General features: G+C 43.7%; 1 protein-coding gene across 2 annotated transcripts in view; it reads left to right on the top strand.

The window, feature by feature from the left end:
- Positions 1-1394: 1394 nt before the first annotated feature.
- The window catches only part of LOC106586607 (mannosidase, alpha, class 1A, member 2), a 127813-nt gene continuing 112679 nt past the window's right edge, over positions 1395-16528 (top strand). Inside the window, exons 1-3 of one of the 2 annotated variants that reach the window (XM_014174073.2) lie at positions 1395-1603; positions 2242-2301; positions 2911-3380. In XM_014174073.2, the coding sequence (XP_014029548.1) occupies positions 3067-3380 (314 nt within the window). In that variant the 5' untranslated portion in view covers positions 1395-1603; positions 2242-2301; positions 2911-3066. Of the gene's footprint in view, positions 2302-2910; positions 3381-16528 lie in introns of both variants that reach the window. The other variant, XM_014174072.2, reaches the window with a different exon arrangement.

The following is a 16528-nucleotide window of genomic DNA, read 5'->3' as shown; positions in this document are numbered from 1 at the left end:
GACCGCTCGACTAGCATCACTACTCTGGACGGTTCTGACTTAGAATATGTGGACAACTATAAATACCTAGGTGTCTGGCTAGACTGTAAACTCTCCTTCCAGACTCTTATTAAACATCTCCAATCCAAAATTAAATCTAGAATCGGCTTCCTATTTTGCAACAAAGCCTCCTTCACTCACGCCGCCAAACATACCCTCGTAAAACTGACTATCCTACCGATCCTCGACTTTGGTGATGTCATTTACAAAATAGCCTCAAACACTCTACTCAGCATACTGGATGCAGTCTATCACAGTGCCATCCGTTTTGGCACCAAAGCCACCCACCACTGCGACCTGTATGCTCTAGTTGGCTGGCCCTCGCTACATATTCGTCGCCAGACCCACTGGCTCCAGGTCATCTATAAGTCTTTGCTAGGTAAAGCTCCGCCTTATCTCAGCTCACTGGTCACGATAACAGCACCCACCCGTAGCACACGCTCCAGCAGGTATATCTCCTTTCCTTCCAGTTCTCTGCTGCCAATGACTGGAACGAATTGCAAAAATCGCTGAAGCCTTATATTTCCCTCACTAACTTTAAACATCAGCTATCTGAGCAGCTAACCGATCGCTGCAGCTGTTCATAGCCCATCTGTAAATAGCCCATCCAATCTACCTACCTCATCCCCATATTGTTTTTACTTACTTTTCTGCTCTTTTGCACACCAGTATTTCTACTTGCACATCATCATCTGCACATCTATCACTCCAGTGTTAATTTGCTAAATTGTAATTACTTCGCTACTATGGCCTATTTATTGCCTTACCTCTTCACACCATTTGCACACTGTATATAGACTTTTTTTTTATATTGTGTTATTGACTGTACGCTTGTTTATTCCATGTGTAACTCTGTGTTGTTGTTTGTGTCGCACTGCTTTGCTTTATCTTGGCCAGGTCGCAGTTGTAAATGAGAACTTGTTCTCAACTAGCCTACCTGGTTAAATAAAGGTGAAATAAAAATAAAATAAAAAATAGATTGTGTGTTTGTGCCATTCAGAGGGTGAATGGTCAAGACAAAATATGTAAGTTCCAGGTATGTGTCAAGAACTGCAACGCTGCTGTTTTTTTCACGCTCAACAGTTTCCGTGTGTCTCAATACTGTTCCACCATCCAAAGGACATCCGGCCAATTTGACACAACTGTGTGAAGCATTGAAGTCAGCCTTGGCCAGCATCCCTGTGAAATGCATTCTTTTTGACCAATGACATCTGATCTGATTATCAAAACACCTATTAGTGTAAAAATATCAGATATGCCAGAACACTGCTAATTTACACAGATAAGCACGTTGCAAATAGCCTTTCGAAATTGATAGACGCTCCCTAAATTTACCAGGCTGAGATTGAGGGGAGGAGCCTTCGTTCTTTGCAGCAGTGTCAACATGCCTGAACATAGACAGGGCCAGTTATCCACAACGAAAGAAGCAAAGTGGAAAGCAAAACTCCTAAAGGAAATCATAACTAGCTACCTGAAGACATGAGCACATTTCTTAAAGCGGCTATTTGGAAACTGTGGACTAGGATGCTTTTCTGTCACCGATTTCCTCAAAGGCATTATTGAGGTGATGCAGCAGCAGCAGCAGCGAAACAATCGTAACGGACCGCCTCTGATAGCTAGCTAGCTTACAGTAGCTAGCTAGGTAGATGCCTTTACAGAAAAAGGCGCAGTCTTTTGGCCAAGTCGTTTTACAAACCTCAACATATCCGAAAGAAAAGTTGCTAATATTACAATATAATATTGCGGGTGCACATGTATGTGTTTAATCAGCTAATGGTAGATAGTCAGTTTCTCCTTTAGCTAGCTAGCCATCTAGCTGTGCTAGCCAAGCCTGTCAATTCAGCGGATGAACTTGGTATTCTGTGGAGACGCCGACATCAGACGTAGGGCAGTGTGAGGAAGCTGAGAAAATATTGGGAGTATTCAACTAGCTAGCAAGACGTGGTTGATTTTAAAGGGAACATAACATTTTACCTGCGCATTTGTTTATGAAATGGTAATGGGGGAGTTTCTCGGTAATTTAACTATTAAGGCTTCATTCTTGTCGATGATGCGACAATCGCTCGGATGTTAATTTCTCACTGTTTGAAAGCTATGTATCCTGCTCAATTAGTTTACAACATTTAGTTAGTTAGGTATTAAACAATTGCTTAACTGTATTAATAGTTGTCGTTCGGTTTGATTCGTTTTTTTGTTATCCAGTTCACAACGTTAGCGTCACAACCAAACAACATGGATCAGAATGACAAAAGGATTTGCACGGTAAGATTGGTTTCTCCATGCTGATTAACTAAATATTCTTAAGTGCTACTTTGAATTATATTACAGTAACATTATTTTTAAACAATGTGTCGTCTCGCACTACATTTGTTATATCATAACTGACTAAACTCCACGGTGAAGAAGTGGAGTTTAATACCCTAGGTATATCGCTGAAGGGTGGTGGTTTTGATGGTATCACGCGCTCACGCAGGTGTTTCTGCGATCTACGTAGCTATTTTATGTAACATCTGCTAGCCTGCATACCTAGAAATATCTTTCCCTTTTCAAACCGGTTTGACACATTTATTTGCCGACACTCCTGGGGAAGTGCTTTCAATGCACTGTGCGTTCTGTATGACTTATCCTTATGGACAAACTAAGATTGTGTGCTTCATAAATATAGTACAGTTCACCCTAGTCAGAAGCATGTGCTCATGTTTTCGTAAATGTAATGACTTTTAAAAGCCTCCAGTGTATTCTGTGTGACCTTTTTTTTATGCTATTTGTCTGACTGTAAGACAGGCAGTTTTCAGGCTAATCAACCATACGATAATATCGGAGTAATGTAGCTACCTGCTATTTCCTCATTACTCTCTCCTTCAATTTCAGAATCAAACCCATACATTTACTGGTGACCAGTCACTTCACTGAGGGACCACGACACTTGATTTCTGGACACGTACTCGCCGCCACAATGAGATAATACAGCAGCAGATAATACAGCCGTGACATTTGTCCACCCTGAGTTAAATTCCACAGTCCAACATGACCACACCAGCTCTACTGCCACTGTCGGGCCGCAGGATACCCACCCTGTCACCCGGCGCCGCCTCTTTCCCACACCACAGAGCCACTCTGAGGCTCTCAGAGAAGTTTATCCTTCTCCTCATCCTCAGTGCCTTCATCACTTTATGCTTTGGAGCTTTCTTCTTCCTCCCGGACAACTCAAAACACAAGCGCTTCGACCTGGGCTTGGAAGACGTGCTGATTCCGCACATCGAGGCGCCCAAAGGAGCTAAGCATCCTGGTGGACAGGTGGTCATACATGGACAGGGGGACCATGATGAACACAGACACAGGTAAGAGATGCTGAGGACTGCGCACCTGTTGCTCCCTAAACTTTACACATGTCAGTGTGAATTAAAATGCACTACAAAAGTGCAATCTCTAAAGCAACTCCAACTAGGCTACAATTATTAGACACTGCTTTTATTTAAAAACATTTTTTAAATCTAACCTTTATTTAACTAGGCATATCAGTTAAGAACAAAATCTTATTTTCGATGATGGCCAAACCCGGATGACGCTGGGCCAATTGTGCGCCGCCCTATGACGGCTTTGAAAAAAGAGGAGCAGAGAAATCATCTATGTAGAACTCAACCGCTTATTGGGCCATCAGTAGGATTTACATAAAATAACACTGTCTGTCTGGTCCGTATCTCCAGCAAATTGTGTGACCACAGATCTTATTCAAGAGCTACCGGAGTACAGTCACATGACTCTAAAAAGCCAGGTGGGAAAGGAAAGGGAGATACCTAGTGAGTTGTGCAACTGAATGTATTCAACTGAAATGTGTCTTCTGCATTTCATACCTAGGGGTGAGGGATGGCCACTGAAACCAACACAATAAGAACTCCTGTAGCATTTATGCATCTGGGTTACTCTCAACCTTGTTCACACAGGCAGTTTAAAGCAATTCAAATCATATTTTTTTGCGTATTCAAATATGTTATTTTTCATGCAGTCTGAACAGTCAAAAAGCACATGGAATCGGATGTTTCAATGCACATTTCAAGCCACCAAAGAAGGTGGTTTGAAATCAGATACAAATCTGATTCCTGTCCATGCGACTTGTCTGAAAGGTCAAATTAGATTTATTTGACCAAGTCGTTTTTAGATTATTTGGCATATCTCGTTGCTTGCTAGCTACTCTGAATTTGACAAGAACATGTGGTAGCTGCCTAAATGACTACTGCCCCGTAGCACTCACATTGGTAGCCATGAAGTGCTTTGAAAGGTTGGTCATGGCTCACAACAGCATCCTCCCGGATACCCTAGACCCACTCCAATTCGCATACCGCCCGAACAGATCCACAGATGACGCAATCTCAGTCGCACTCTACTGTACACTGCCCTTTCCCACCTGGACAAAAGGAACACCTATGTGAGAATGCTGTTCATTGACTGCAGCTCAGAGTTCAACACCATAGTGCCCACAAAGCTCATCACTAAGCTAAGGACTCTGGGACTAAACACTTCCCTCTGCAACTGGATCCTGGACTTCCTGATGGGCCACTCCCGGTGGTAAGGGTAGGCAACAACGCATCTGCTACGCTGCTCCTCAACACTGGGGCCCCTCAGGGCTGTGCTTCGTCCCCTTCTGTACTCCCTGTTCACCCACAACTGCGTGGCCAAACACGACTCCAACACCGTCATTAAGTTTGCTGACGACACAACAGTGCTAGGCCTGATCACCGACAACGATGAGACGGCCTATAGGGAGGAGGTCAGAGACCTGGCCGTGTGGTGACAGCAACCTCTTCCTCAATGTGAGCAAGACAAAGGAGCTGATCGTGGACTACAGGAAAAGGCGGGCCAAACAGGCCCCCATTAACATCGACGGGGCTGTAGTGGAGCGGGTCGAGAGTTTCATGTTCCTTAGTTCGTTGGTGATGTGGACACCATCATGGTCCAAGACAGTCGTGAAGAGTGCACGAGAACACCTTTTCCTCCTCAGAAGACTGAAAAGATTTGGCATGGGTCCCCAGTTCCTCATAGTTCTACAGCTGCACCATTGAGAGCATCCTAACCGGTTGCATCACAGCCTGGTATGGTAACTGCTCGGCATCTGACCGTAAGGCGCTACAGAGGGTAGTGCGAAAGGCCCAGTACATCACTGGGGCCAAGCTTCCTGCCATCCAGGACCTATATAATAGGCGGTGTCAGAGGAAAGCCCATAAAATTGTCAGACTCCAGTCATATAGACAGTTTTTTTCTCTTCTACCGCACGGAAAGCGGTACCGGAACGCCAAGTCTAGGACCAAAAGGCTCCTTAACAGCTTCTACCCCCAAGCCATAAGACTGCTGAACAATTAACCAAATGGCCACTGGATTATTTACATTGACACCCATTTGTTTTTTACACTGCTGCTACTCGCTGTTTATTATCTATCCATAGTCACTTCACCCCTACCTACATGTACACATTACCTCGACTAACCTGTACCCTCGCACATTGACTCGGTACCGTTATTGTTATTTTTTTTCTGTTACTTTTTATAATTTTTTACTTAGTTCATTTGGTAAATATTTTGTTAACCAACAGTGCAGTTCAATAATAGTTAAGGGCTTGTAAGTAAGCATTTCTCTGTAAGATCTACACATGTATTCGGCGCATGTGGCAAATAAAGTTTGATTTGAAGCTTGTTAATTGTTTACAAAAAAATGAGTGAATGTGCTGGAATGCTAAATGGCTACCTAACTAGTTGACTGCTGTAGCTAGACATAAAGGACTTGTTTTAAAAGTTTGATCATCATTTTGAGGCTTTGAGTTCTTACACTATGATTTTGAACATTCAAAGCAACTGGGACATGTCCATGGCGTGCACCGTCACTTTGGTGGTGCACTCAGACGTTATGTCGCAAACTAATCAGCCTACACTGCTTACACATTCGTCTTTACTATGACAACTAGCATTGCCATGTCAACAAATGACTGCTGTTTGAACACACCACATCTGATTTGGTCACTTGTAACTTGCTGTTTGGACAGCCAGTATTCCAAAACGGATTTGAAAAATAACTTATTTGAGCATTAAGGCCTGCAAGGCTTTAGATTCTAACACCTAGCTTTTGGTTAATTTCTTTGTGTGCAGGTTATGTAAGACTGAACTTGTAGTTCAGCTGATGTGTTCCTGATTGGAAGACAAACCTGGCAAAAAGAGGTTGCAATCACCATTGACAGACATTTGTCTCTACTGACTGTTCATTCACCAGTTCAATGAGTTGAACACACACACACTTTCTGCTGGAGTTGACAAGTGCTTCACAAAGAATGAAAGTAGGGCACTACTAGCACTATAGTATTTTAGTAACTAGCATGCCCCTTATTTTTCCCCAAATGTTTTAACCTACTGTAACGTTTAGATTTACCTGTAAATTATTTATCACAAAAATCAGGGCCCCTGTTTACTGTAGGTTGCTTTTTGCTTGCATGTGAGAGGTGGGTAAGGTGGAGTTGTCCCGACAGGTGTGTTGTGGGCATTTGTGAAGCAGTCGTTAGATGTAGAGAGCAGTAAGTGTTAAAAGCTTTTTCTCTACTGCTCGCTCTGCAGGGACCTCTGTCACCACCTCCTCTGAGGCGTGTTTTTATTTTTCTATTTGTCAGAGACCTTGCCATAGCTTACGTTGATGTGGCCTGCCCAAAATAAAATATTTATTGCTGTTTGATGCCTGGGAAGAGATGAGGTCGGGATCAGAAATAAGTGGTAGGCTTCATGTCAGTGTGAACAACACTGCAGTAGTCACTATTGTATTGCTGAAGTAAAGAGGGTTTTGCTATGTTTCAGTTGCTCACTGTAGATGGGGTTTAGTTTTCATTGAAAGAAGGTGTTGGTGGCACCCTCAGACAATGGCATCACTGCCAACTGAAATTGGCTGAACCGGTGGGGTTTGAGGGGGTGGGATATGGTTAGTGTTTAGTTCATCTACATGACGAATTTTGAACGAGCACTCTGCGTTTAACCTCCCAGAACCATTAATTAGTTTGTTTTAGTTTTTTTCTTCTTTTTTGGCTGTGTTTTTGTCGCTCACAGCTTATGGAAATGTATTCGGCTTTGCATTTTTGTTTTTACAGCTGACTCAGCGATTAGCAAAACATCGTCATCGTGTGTTAGTGAGGACAGTGTTCAAACGGGCCCTGAATGAGTACAAGGAGGATTTAAAAAAATCCCCTCAGGAAATATGTTCTAGGAGAATAACTAGAGTCCAGATAATTATTACATTGTACCATGGGTTTTCTTCTTTTGTTCCTGTATATGTTTCAGATATGAAAGTTGGTTTTAAGTGCATGTTTAGCTCCACGTCTGGTTGGTGCTCTCCCTGTACTGTCCTCTGTTGCATCGGCCCATTTTTGCCGAAGGTGGTGTGATTTCTTGGCAGTGACATTAAATTGTAAAGGATTGAATCCTTGGCTCACGTGCTTTTAACTCCCAGCTTGAACTGAGTTCAGTATACTCTCGTAAACATGACTAGATTTTTTTTTTACAGTGTGCTGTGTTCCTGATTTATTTATGCCTATGGTTAAGTTGAACGTTAAGCTTGAGGGTGAGTTGAGAAATCCATTAGGAATTACTGACAGATCTGAAGTTGTTTTAGATATTTCTTACCTGTTTTCGGTCAGTTTGTTTTGAATCCTATCAACACATCTAGTTATCTGACGGGTTCAGCCAGTGTTCACCAAACAGATTTTGGGAAAGGACACATGCATTCATAGGCATCACTAATGTTATTGTCCATGAAAGAGCACAATTAATTGTGTGTGTATACATACATACACGCGTAACAGTATAGCTTCCGTCCCTCTCCTCGCCCCTACCTGGGCTCGAACCAGGGACGTTCTGCACACTTCAACAACAGTCACCCTCAAAGCATCGTTACCCATCGCTCCACAAAAGCCGCGGCCCTTGCAGGGCAAGGGGAACGACTACTTCAAGGTCTCAGAGCGAGTGACGTCACAGATTGAAACGCTATTAGTGCGCACCCCGCTAACTAGCTAGCCATTTCACATCGGTTACACACACACACACACACACACACACACACACACACACAGTGTACTAGTCAAAAGTGTGAACACATCTACTCATTCCAGGATAAAAATTAAAAAAAATGTCTACCTTGTAGAATAATAGTGAAGACATCAAAACTAGCGAATAACATACATGGAATCATGTAGTAAACAAAGTGTTAAACAAGTAAAAAATATATTTGAGATTCTTTAAATAGCCACCCTTTACCTTGACAGCTTTGCACACTCTTGGCATTCTCTCAACCAGCTTCGAGGTAGTCACCTGGAATGCATTTTAATTAACAGGTGTGCCTTGTTAAAAGTTAATTTGTGGAATTTCTTTCCTTAATGCGTTTGAGCCAATCAGTTGTTGTGACAAGGTAGGCGTGGTACACAGAAGATAGCCCTATTTGCTAAAATACCAAGTCTATATTATGGCAAGAACAGTTCAAATAAGCAAGAGAAATGACAGTCCATCATTACTATAACACATGCAGGACAGTCAATCCAGAAAATGTAAAGAACTTTGAACGTTTATTCAAGTGCAGTCACAAAAACCATCAAGCGCTATTGATGAAACTGGCTCTCATGAGGACCGCCACAGGAAAGGACGACCCAGAGTTACCTCTGCTGCAGAGGATAAGTTAATTAGAGTTACCAGCCTGAGAAATTGCAGCCCAAATAAATGCTTCACAGAGTTCAAGTTACAGACACATCAACATCAACTGTTCAGAGGAGACTGCGTGAATCAGGCCTTCATGGTCGAATTGCTGCAAAGAAACCACTAATAAAGGACACCAGTAAGAGACTTGCTTGAGCTACAAAACACGAGCAATGGATGTTAGACCGGTGGAAATCTGTCCTTTGGTCTAATGAGTCCAAATTTGAGATTCTTGGTTCCAACCGCCATGTCTTTGTGAGACGCAGGGTAGGTGAATGGATAATCTCCGCATGTGTGGTTTCCCCCCCGAAGCATGGAGGAGGTGTGATGGTGCTTTTCTGGTGACACTGTCAGGGATTTATTTAGAATTCAAGGCACACTTAACCAGCATGGCTACCACAGCATTCTGCAGCGATACGCCATCCCATCTGGTTAGTGCTTAGTGGGACTATCATTTGTTTTTCAACAGGACAATGACCCAACACACCTCCAGGCTGTGTACGGGGTATTTGACCAAGAAGGAGAGTGATGGAGTGCTGCATCAGATGACTTGGCCTCCACAATCACCTGACTTCAACCCAATTGAGATGGTTTGGGATGAGTCGGACCGCAGAGTGAGGGGAAAGCAGCCAACAAGTCCTCAGCATATGTTGGTATTCCTTCAAGACTGTTGAAAAAGTATTCCAGGTATAGCTGGTTTGGAGAATGCCTAGTATGCAAAGGGTTGCTACTTTGAAGAACCTCAAATATAAAATATATTTTGATTTGTAATATTTTTGGGGGTTACTACATGAATTCATATGTGTACTTTCAAAGTTTTGATGTCTTCACTATTATTCTACAATGTAGAAAATAGTAAAAATGAAGAAAAACCCTTGCATGAGTAGGTCTGTCCAAACTTTTGACTGGTACTGTGTATTTTTTTAAACATCTCTGTCTGCCAAGTCGGTAAGAGATTGACCTGGTCCCTTGAAGGAACAATTTGCCCAACCAGTGTCATCATGCCAGAGCCAGCCTTAGCAAGGTTGGGATCAATTCATGAATAAAAAAATAGCCTACTTGCAGAGTCTGTGTGCTCGTCTTCCGTAGTAGGTGCATCCGTCTCTGCCAGAGGAAACCCGATGCCAGAGCTGTGGTTGCACTGAGCCACAGGTAAATGTAATTACATAAACCTCACAATGCATCTCTAATAATCAGGTTTATTTCCATGGCTGTAGCTAGGTAACCCCTTCACCTCTTGGCTTGTCATTTACTGTTAGTGTGTTGGCATGTATACAGCAGCTGTGGCCTTTCCCTCCCATTCATCTACATGTAGCATTGCAGGCAAGCACCTCTGGGTCATAGTTCGGCCTGACACCCCAGCCTGCTGATTTATCATAATTGGTGTGATCTTAGGAATCATACCTCTGTTCTTTGCTTCATTCTCTCCATGTCAGACACAAACAGCATGACTAGATTCATCTGCAGCTCTGTGTGTGTGAGCATTGCACTGAACCATTGCTAATAATACTCACATTTACACGTGCGCACACCTCTCCCATCTCGGTGCAGAGGAGCTTATGAAACAAAGCGTATTGGATTGCAGATCTGGTGAAACCAGTGACAGGCAGCCCTTCACACTGAGAAGGAAGCATGTGTGTGTGACTGCACTTCTAAAATGGGTTCCTGATCCACTGTCTCTCAGAATATAGCTGAACACCTCCAGGTCACAATGGGTACTGTCATCTCATCATACATGATTAGGCCTACTACCAATATATGCTGCTTCTTCAGTGGGGGGGGGTTTAATCATGTGAAATCGGTGTAACCATGCAGAGCAATGGGGAGGCTTTGGTTTTCTCATTTTCTTTTATTAACATGCTGTTTTTTTATCAGCCCCCCCCCCAAAAAAAAAACAGAATAACTTGCAGAACACCAACAAACAGTAACAAGGTTGTCATACACTATTTCAACTGAGACGCATGCGACAGGCTTTAGACTGTTGGAAAGCTGGCATTACGGCTTGTTGCGCTAGGGGAACTCATTCACTGGGTTGAATCCATGGTGAAATACTGTCATGTCGCAGGGATTTCTCTCTGTGAATACACTACCTGGGTCAGCGTTGCTGGCTGTTCATGAATAATGTATTATGTTTGGGAACAGCTGGGCATCTGCTTTCACTTATGACCCATGGAGAGGATCTCCTCTCAGGGCTCCTCAGGCTCTGGAGCCAAACATGAGCTCTGTGTCTCTTCTCCCCCCCCCCCACCCACCTACCAGTTTCTGCCATCCATGAAATGGCTAGGCAACTTAATGGCCCTAGATCTGGGATTCTCATGCCTGTGCTGTAGATGGTTTGTCTTTCTGATGATCCCAGAATGTACTCAAGCTGTAAACGGTGTGTGTGTGTGTGTGTGTGTGTGTGTGTGTGTGTGTGTGTGTGTAAGATGAGGGGTAGAGATGGGCAGACTGGTCTGAGAAGGTGCAACACAAACAAAACCCCAGAGACACAAGACTAACGTGACTGGGAGATCTATGCTACATGGCTATTGAAAGACAACCATAAAGAAATGTGGTTGAACTAGAGTACAAAACATTAGGAACACCTTACTAATATTGAGAATTTGTTAGGGCATGGACTCTACGCGATGTCAAGTGTTCCACAGGGATGCTGTGTTGACTCCCATGTTGACTCCAATGCTTCCCACAGTGGTGTCAAGTTGGCTGGATGTCCTTTGGGTGGTGGACCATTTTTGATAACTGAGTGTGGAAAAACCCAGCAGCATTGCAGTTCTTGACCCAAACCGGTGTGCCTGGCACCTACTAAAATACCCCGTTCAAAGGCACTTAAATATTTTGTCTTGTCCATTCACCCTCTGAATGGCACACATACACAATCCATGTCTCAAGGCTTCAAAATCCTTCTTTAACCAGTCTCCTCCCCTTCATCTACTCTGGCTGAAGTAGATTTAGCAGGTGACATCAAGGGATCATAGCTTTGGTATTCACCCAGTCTGTCATGGAAAGAGCAAGTGTTCCTAAGGTTTTGTACACTCGGTGTATGACTAGACTAATAGAAGCCCATCAAGATAAACATGGCTGTACACATTTCTAGAGAAAGACACATCTGAAACCCAAGGGTCCATAAATACAGAGCACATTGCTGAAAAGCCAATCAATTCAGTAACACACACACAGTTTCCATGCTGCAGCAGTCACTCAGCTGTAAGTGAACTGCAGGGCCCATGACTAAAACAGTATTCATCATGGACTTAGTGCTCTGTCACAAAGCTCTGATCAGCCCAGACCCCCTAAGGGAGGGGAGAGACCAATGGAGAAGGCTCTCCCAGGATCCTGCACATTACTCAGGGATGACAGAGTGTCAGCCAGCCATGGTGCCAGCCCCTGCCTGAGCAGAGCAGTGTGTTTGACTCGTCATCGCCTGTTGGAGTGTGTCTCACTTTGCCTCCATTTGTCTGCTCCTGCTCGCTAATGGTGACGATGAGCTGCCTTGAGAGAGAGACTTGTTTGTGTGTCTGACTGTAACACAATGCTCTCTAAAACACAATGGCTGGCAGGGACAGCACTTAAGCCGAGTGGCATCGCTTGCCAGCCAACCGACCGGAGCTGCCGTCTACATTCCATTATGACTCCTGTCAATTCAGGAAATGAGTTCAAACAGAGGCCCAGTGAATTAGAAAGCGTATCCAATCTCTATGGCCTTCAATCTCCAAGGTCCTGAATCGAAGTGGAATTGACCCCAGCGGTTGTTGGCAACTGGTGTGATAATTACTACATGCTGATTAGTACATTTAAATTGGGGCTCCAGCAGAGGTTTATGATTCAGCACCTTATCTAAAACCCACAATTTCCCATTTTGTTTTTCAGTTGACTGGTCTTGCTGTGTAGAGCACCATTTTGTAGCAACCCACACTATCGTCATCTAGCCTCAAGCTTGATAATTGAATCATGAGTTTTACTACTTCTGGGCTAGAGTAATTGTACAGCCCTGTTGGTCCCCAGGATTGTAGCGCTGAGGAACACAGTTAAGAGGCATTAGTCACACAGGGATATAAGTCATGATACTGTGATGAGGCCATACAGCCAGGGGCTCAGGTGACCAGCTGGAACAATGGCTGAGCAGCCAGGGAAAGTATGTCATTGCACACCCCCTGAATGCCGAGCTTGGAGTGCTATCGTCCGTTACACCACCGCTCGCTTTCAGGCATGCCAAGTGGGTCATGGGAAGTCTGGGACGGGAAGTCTACAGGCAGCAGCGGCTTATATGAACACAAGACAAAGGAGGAGAAGGTGGAGGAGGAAGACGGAACAATTGTACTCTGCATGTATTTTATTCACTATCTGTCAGACCTCTCCACTTAAAGGTGAAGTAAAGCTAGACTTGTGTGCATCACTCGATCGATACCATGAGGCTATTGTTCCTAGGAGAGCCCTTCTCTCTGAGAGCAGTTTTGATACAGAGCAAACAAATGCACAGACTTGCCTCTTAGGCCTATGTCAATGGGTTTCACCAGAGAGAGACTGCTTTCACTGACTACAGAGATGGGACATTTTAGCTGTCAACTTCGGTTGAGGGTTTTTGTTCAATTCTGTGCTCCTGATTTAAAAACCCATTATGTTCTCTTGTTTGAGACACTGAAGTGGACTTGATAACCTTGAACAGTGGACATTATCCGTTCTGCAGTGCGTCTCTTGGTATTTAGCACACACTTCTTCCACCTGCTTGGCATTCATTTATTCCTCTTAAAGAGGGGAAACAATTCCAAATGAGCAGAGCACAGGTGTGATTTTCCCAAGCAAATGACTGATTCTCAAAGTAAACACTATCAGTAACCAGCGATGATGGCTGCACTATGAAGACCCTGGCGTAATGAGAGGGGGAGATGGAGGGAGAGACGCTGTGAATCAGCCATCAAACCCTCCAAGCCACCAGACGTAATTAATTCTGTGGAGCGGGAGGTTTTAAGCGGAGCAGGAGATCAATGGATGAAGTAATTTCCGTGGGTGAGACACCTGTGTGCAGGGGAAGCGTTTCATTGCATTACATTATTCATGTCAACCCCCAAAACAGCATCTCTGCATTTGCAAATCCTCTACCGTCTTTCGCTCTCTACTTCCCGCTCTCCCTCTGTTGCTTTCTGGTTCTAGTGTCAATTCTAGGTAGCTAATCCAGTACTCTGCTGTTCCTTAAATCCCTGGTGTTAATTCTCTTTCCGCTACCTTGTAAATAGTCAGGAGGAAAATGGAGGTAAAAAAAGCAAAGCCTTACTCATTCCTCCCTAATCCTAATTTTAAAGAGCATATGCCTGGGCCAGGACTGGAGATGAGTAACTCTAAACCCACTGTCCATCCGGGCTGATGTCATCAGGGCCCACACAGATGGAAAGGATGGAACACGACCAAACAGATTCCTGTGGGAGGATGGCAGAAAGCAGGAGAGACAGTTTTATATGAAGGCTGTATTGTTTCATGTGTTCATTTAATCTTGCAGGCTACACATTCACAGCTAAAAGCTGAATTGCAGTATAGGCCTATTGATAAAGAGAAAAATCAAACTAGACATGACAATTAGGTAGATTTAACAAAACAATGACATTTATGGTGATGAAGCCAGCTTTGGACAGCTTCTTCACAATGAGACTGGTGCTTTTGGCAACCCAGTGGAGCTAGATGATTTGATGATAGTGATGCAGTTGGTTTGCTGGCCCTGATGTCCTCAGCCTCTCTGTAGCCTGCCTGTGATGCCAGGTGATAGCGTTCGCTTGCTAGCCCTGACGTCGTCCTCAGCTCAACCTCTCTGTAACCTGTACTTAGTAGTCCTCCACAACTAATGTGTAGCACACATCAGTCCGTAGCATTAGTCATCCTCGCTACAAGCTCTTTGCCATTTCCACAATGCAGTCAGGTGTCATTGATCAAGGAGCCAGTGCATCTTTTTAAATGCTAACATTAGCAATCAGCTAGGTATCTAGCTAGCCAAACCAAACAAGCAGACTTGCCATCAGTTTTTCAGCTCTATGGATAAAAACAACCAAACATATCAAAACCAACACTTCATGACTTATTAAAAAGAAAAAAGCTAATTTAAACACTTAATCATCTAAAATATGTGCAGAGTTCTTTTGTTTAGGCTGACTTGCGGCGCCATGGCAGTTATTATTAGGGTTGCCAAATGTCCCGTATTAGCCGGGATGTCTCTTTTATATTGGGCTAAATTGGTTTGTCCCATACGGGACCTCCCTTGTCCCGTATATTCATCCAATCACAGTATAGTGTAAATGCGCCAATTCCTGCAAAGTAATTTCTGTTCTGTCAGTTTGGCATATCAAGGAAATATGGACAAGCATGCATCCACAGAAATGCACAAGGCCACGCTAGCTAAAGGTGCAAGCAATATCGGTGAATTCATCGTGACGTCTTTCCTTCGGGAAAATGACAAAATCGCGGCAAATGAAGACTCGTATGTGTACCATAGGGTTAAACATGGACTCAGCTACAACAGCACCGACTGTCTTGTTAAGCTCAAAGGTGCCTTGTTTCATGACTCAAATGTTGTGAAGAAGATGCACTTGGGAAGAACGAAAGCTGAGATGATTCCAACGAATGTTTTAGGACCAAATACCGTGCGGGATATTTTGGATGACCTCTCCCTGACCGACGGTGAGCCCTTGTATTTCTCAGTTGCCAGTGACGCCTCAAGCAAGGGAAATAGAAAAATGTTTCCAGTGTGCGTGAGATATTTCTGTGTCTGATGCAGTGCAAGTTACTTGACGTTTAGGAAGACAGTGATGAAACTGCAAATGGCATACATCAAGCTCTGATGAACTGTCTGGAAAAGCATGAACTAGATATTAGACACATCGCAGCAGATAATACCAATGTTAACTTTGGAAAACACCTCTCTGTTTACCAGTTATTGAGCACAGTGCCAACAATTGCATTCTGAAAGCTAATTGCCCAGCTCACATAGCTCATAATGCCTGCAAGCACGCCTGAGATTAGCTGTCAGTGGATATTGAGACAATTGTTTTAAAGATCAACAGCCACTTCTCAGTATCTGCTTCCCGAAGAGAGGAACTGCGTGCATTTTTTTCCTTTGACATTGAATGGAGTGAAATTCTGTGACATCTTTGCACACAATGGCGCTCTCTTCATACAACTGTCGATCCTCTCCTGCAAAGCTGGCCAGCTCTTACTTCGTACTTCAGGTCCCTTGGAGACTTGTCCTGTGGCACTGAAGAGTATTTTTGAGTATGAAGAAAAAAAGGAAGCTACTGAGATTTTTCTGTGCTTTTTCCACAACGTGGGGTGTGTTTTTGACCAACTCTTAAAAAACCTGGAGGAAACAACGCTCTGCATCACAGATGTTTACGAGGAAGTCCAAAATTTGAAAATGAAGATTCTTCAGCGGAAACAGAACAGCTTTTTTGGATACCAGACCAAGCAGCTGATGGACAAACAATTGTCAGCACAAAGGTCCAAGCAGCAACAGGACTTTGAGGCTCTATGACACTGTCATTACATACATTGACAAGTGGTTTGATTTCTCACCAGAAAATGTAATGGTGAAACTGATTGGCCTCTATGAGGAGCTCTCCTTCACTGACCTGGAGCAGGTGGGGGTTGCCCTCAAAATGACAGTCATTATGGACCAACTCTATGAAGAGTTTTGTACTAGCCGGGAAGAAATACAGAAAGCCAGACAGGATACCACAAAATCCACCAGTGAGAAGTGGGTGGCAGTTTTCCAAAACCTAGGGAAAGCCAACTTGATCAAC

Source organism: Salmo salar, chromosome ssa25 (assembly GCF_905237065.1).
Source record: "Salmo salar chromosome ssa25, Ssal_v3.1, whole genome shotgun sequence".
NCBI lineage: Eukaryota > Metazoa > Chordata > Actinopteri > Salmoniformes > Salmonidae > Salmo > Salmo salar.
Note: the sequence above shows the minus strand (reverse complement) of the source record. Positions and strands in the feature narration are given on the sequence as shown.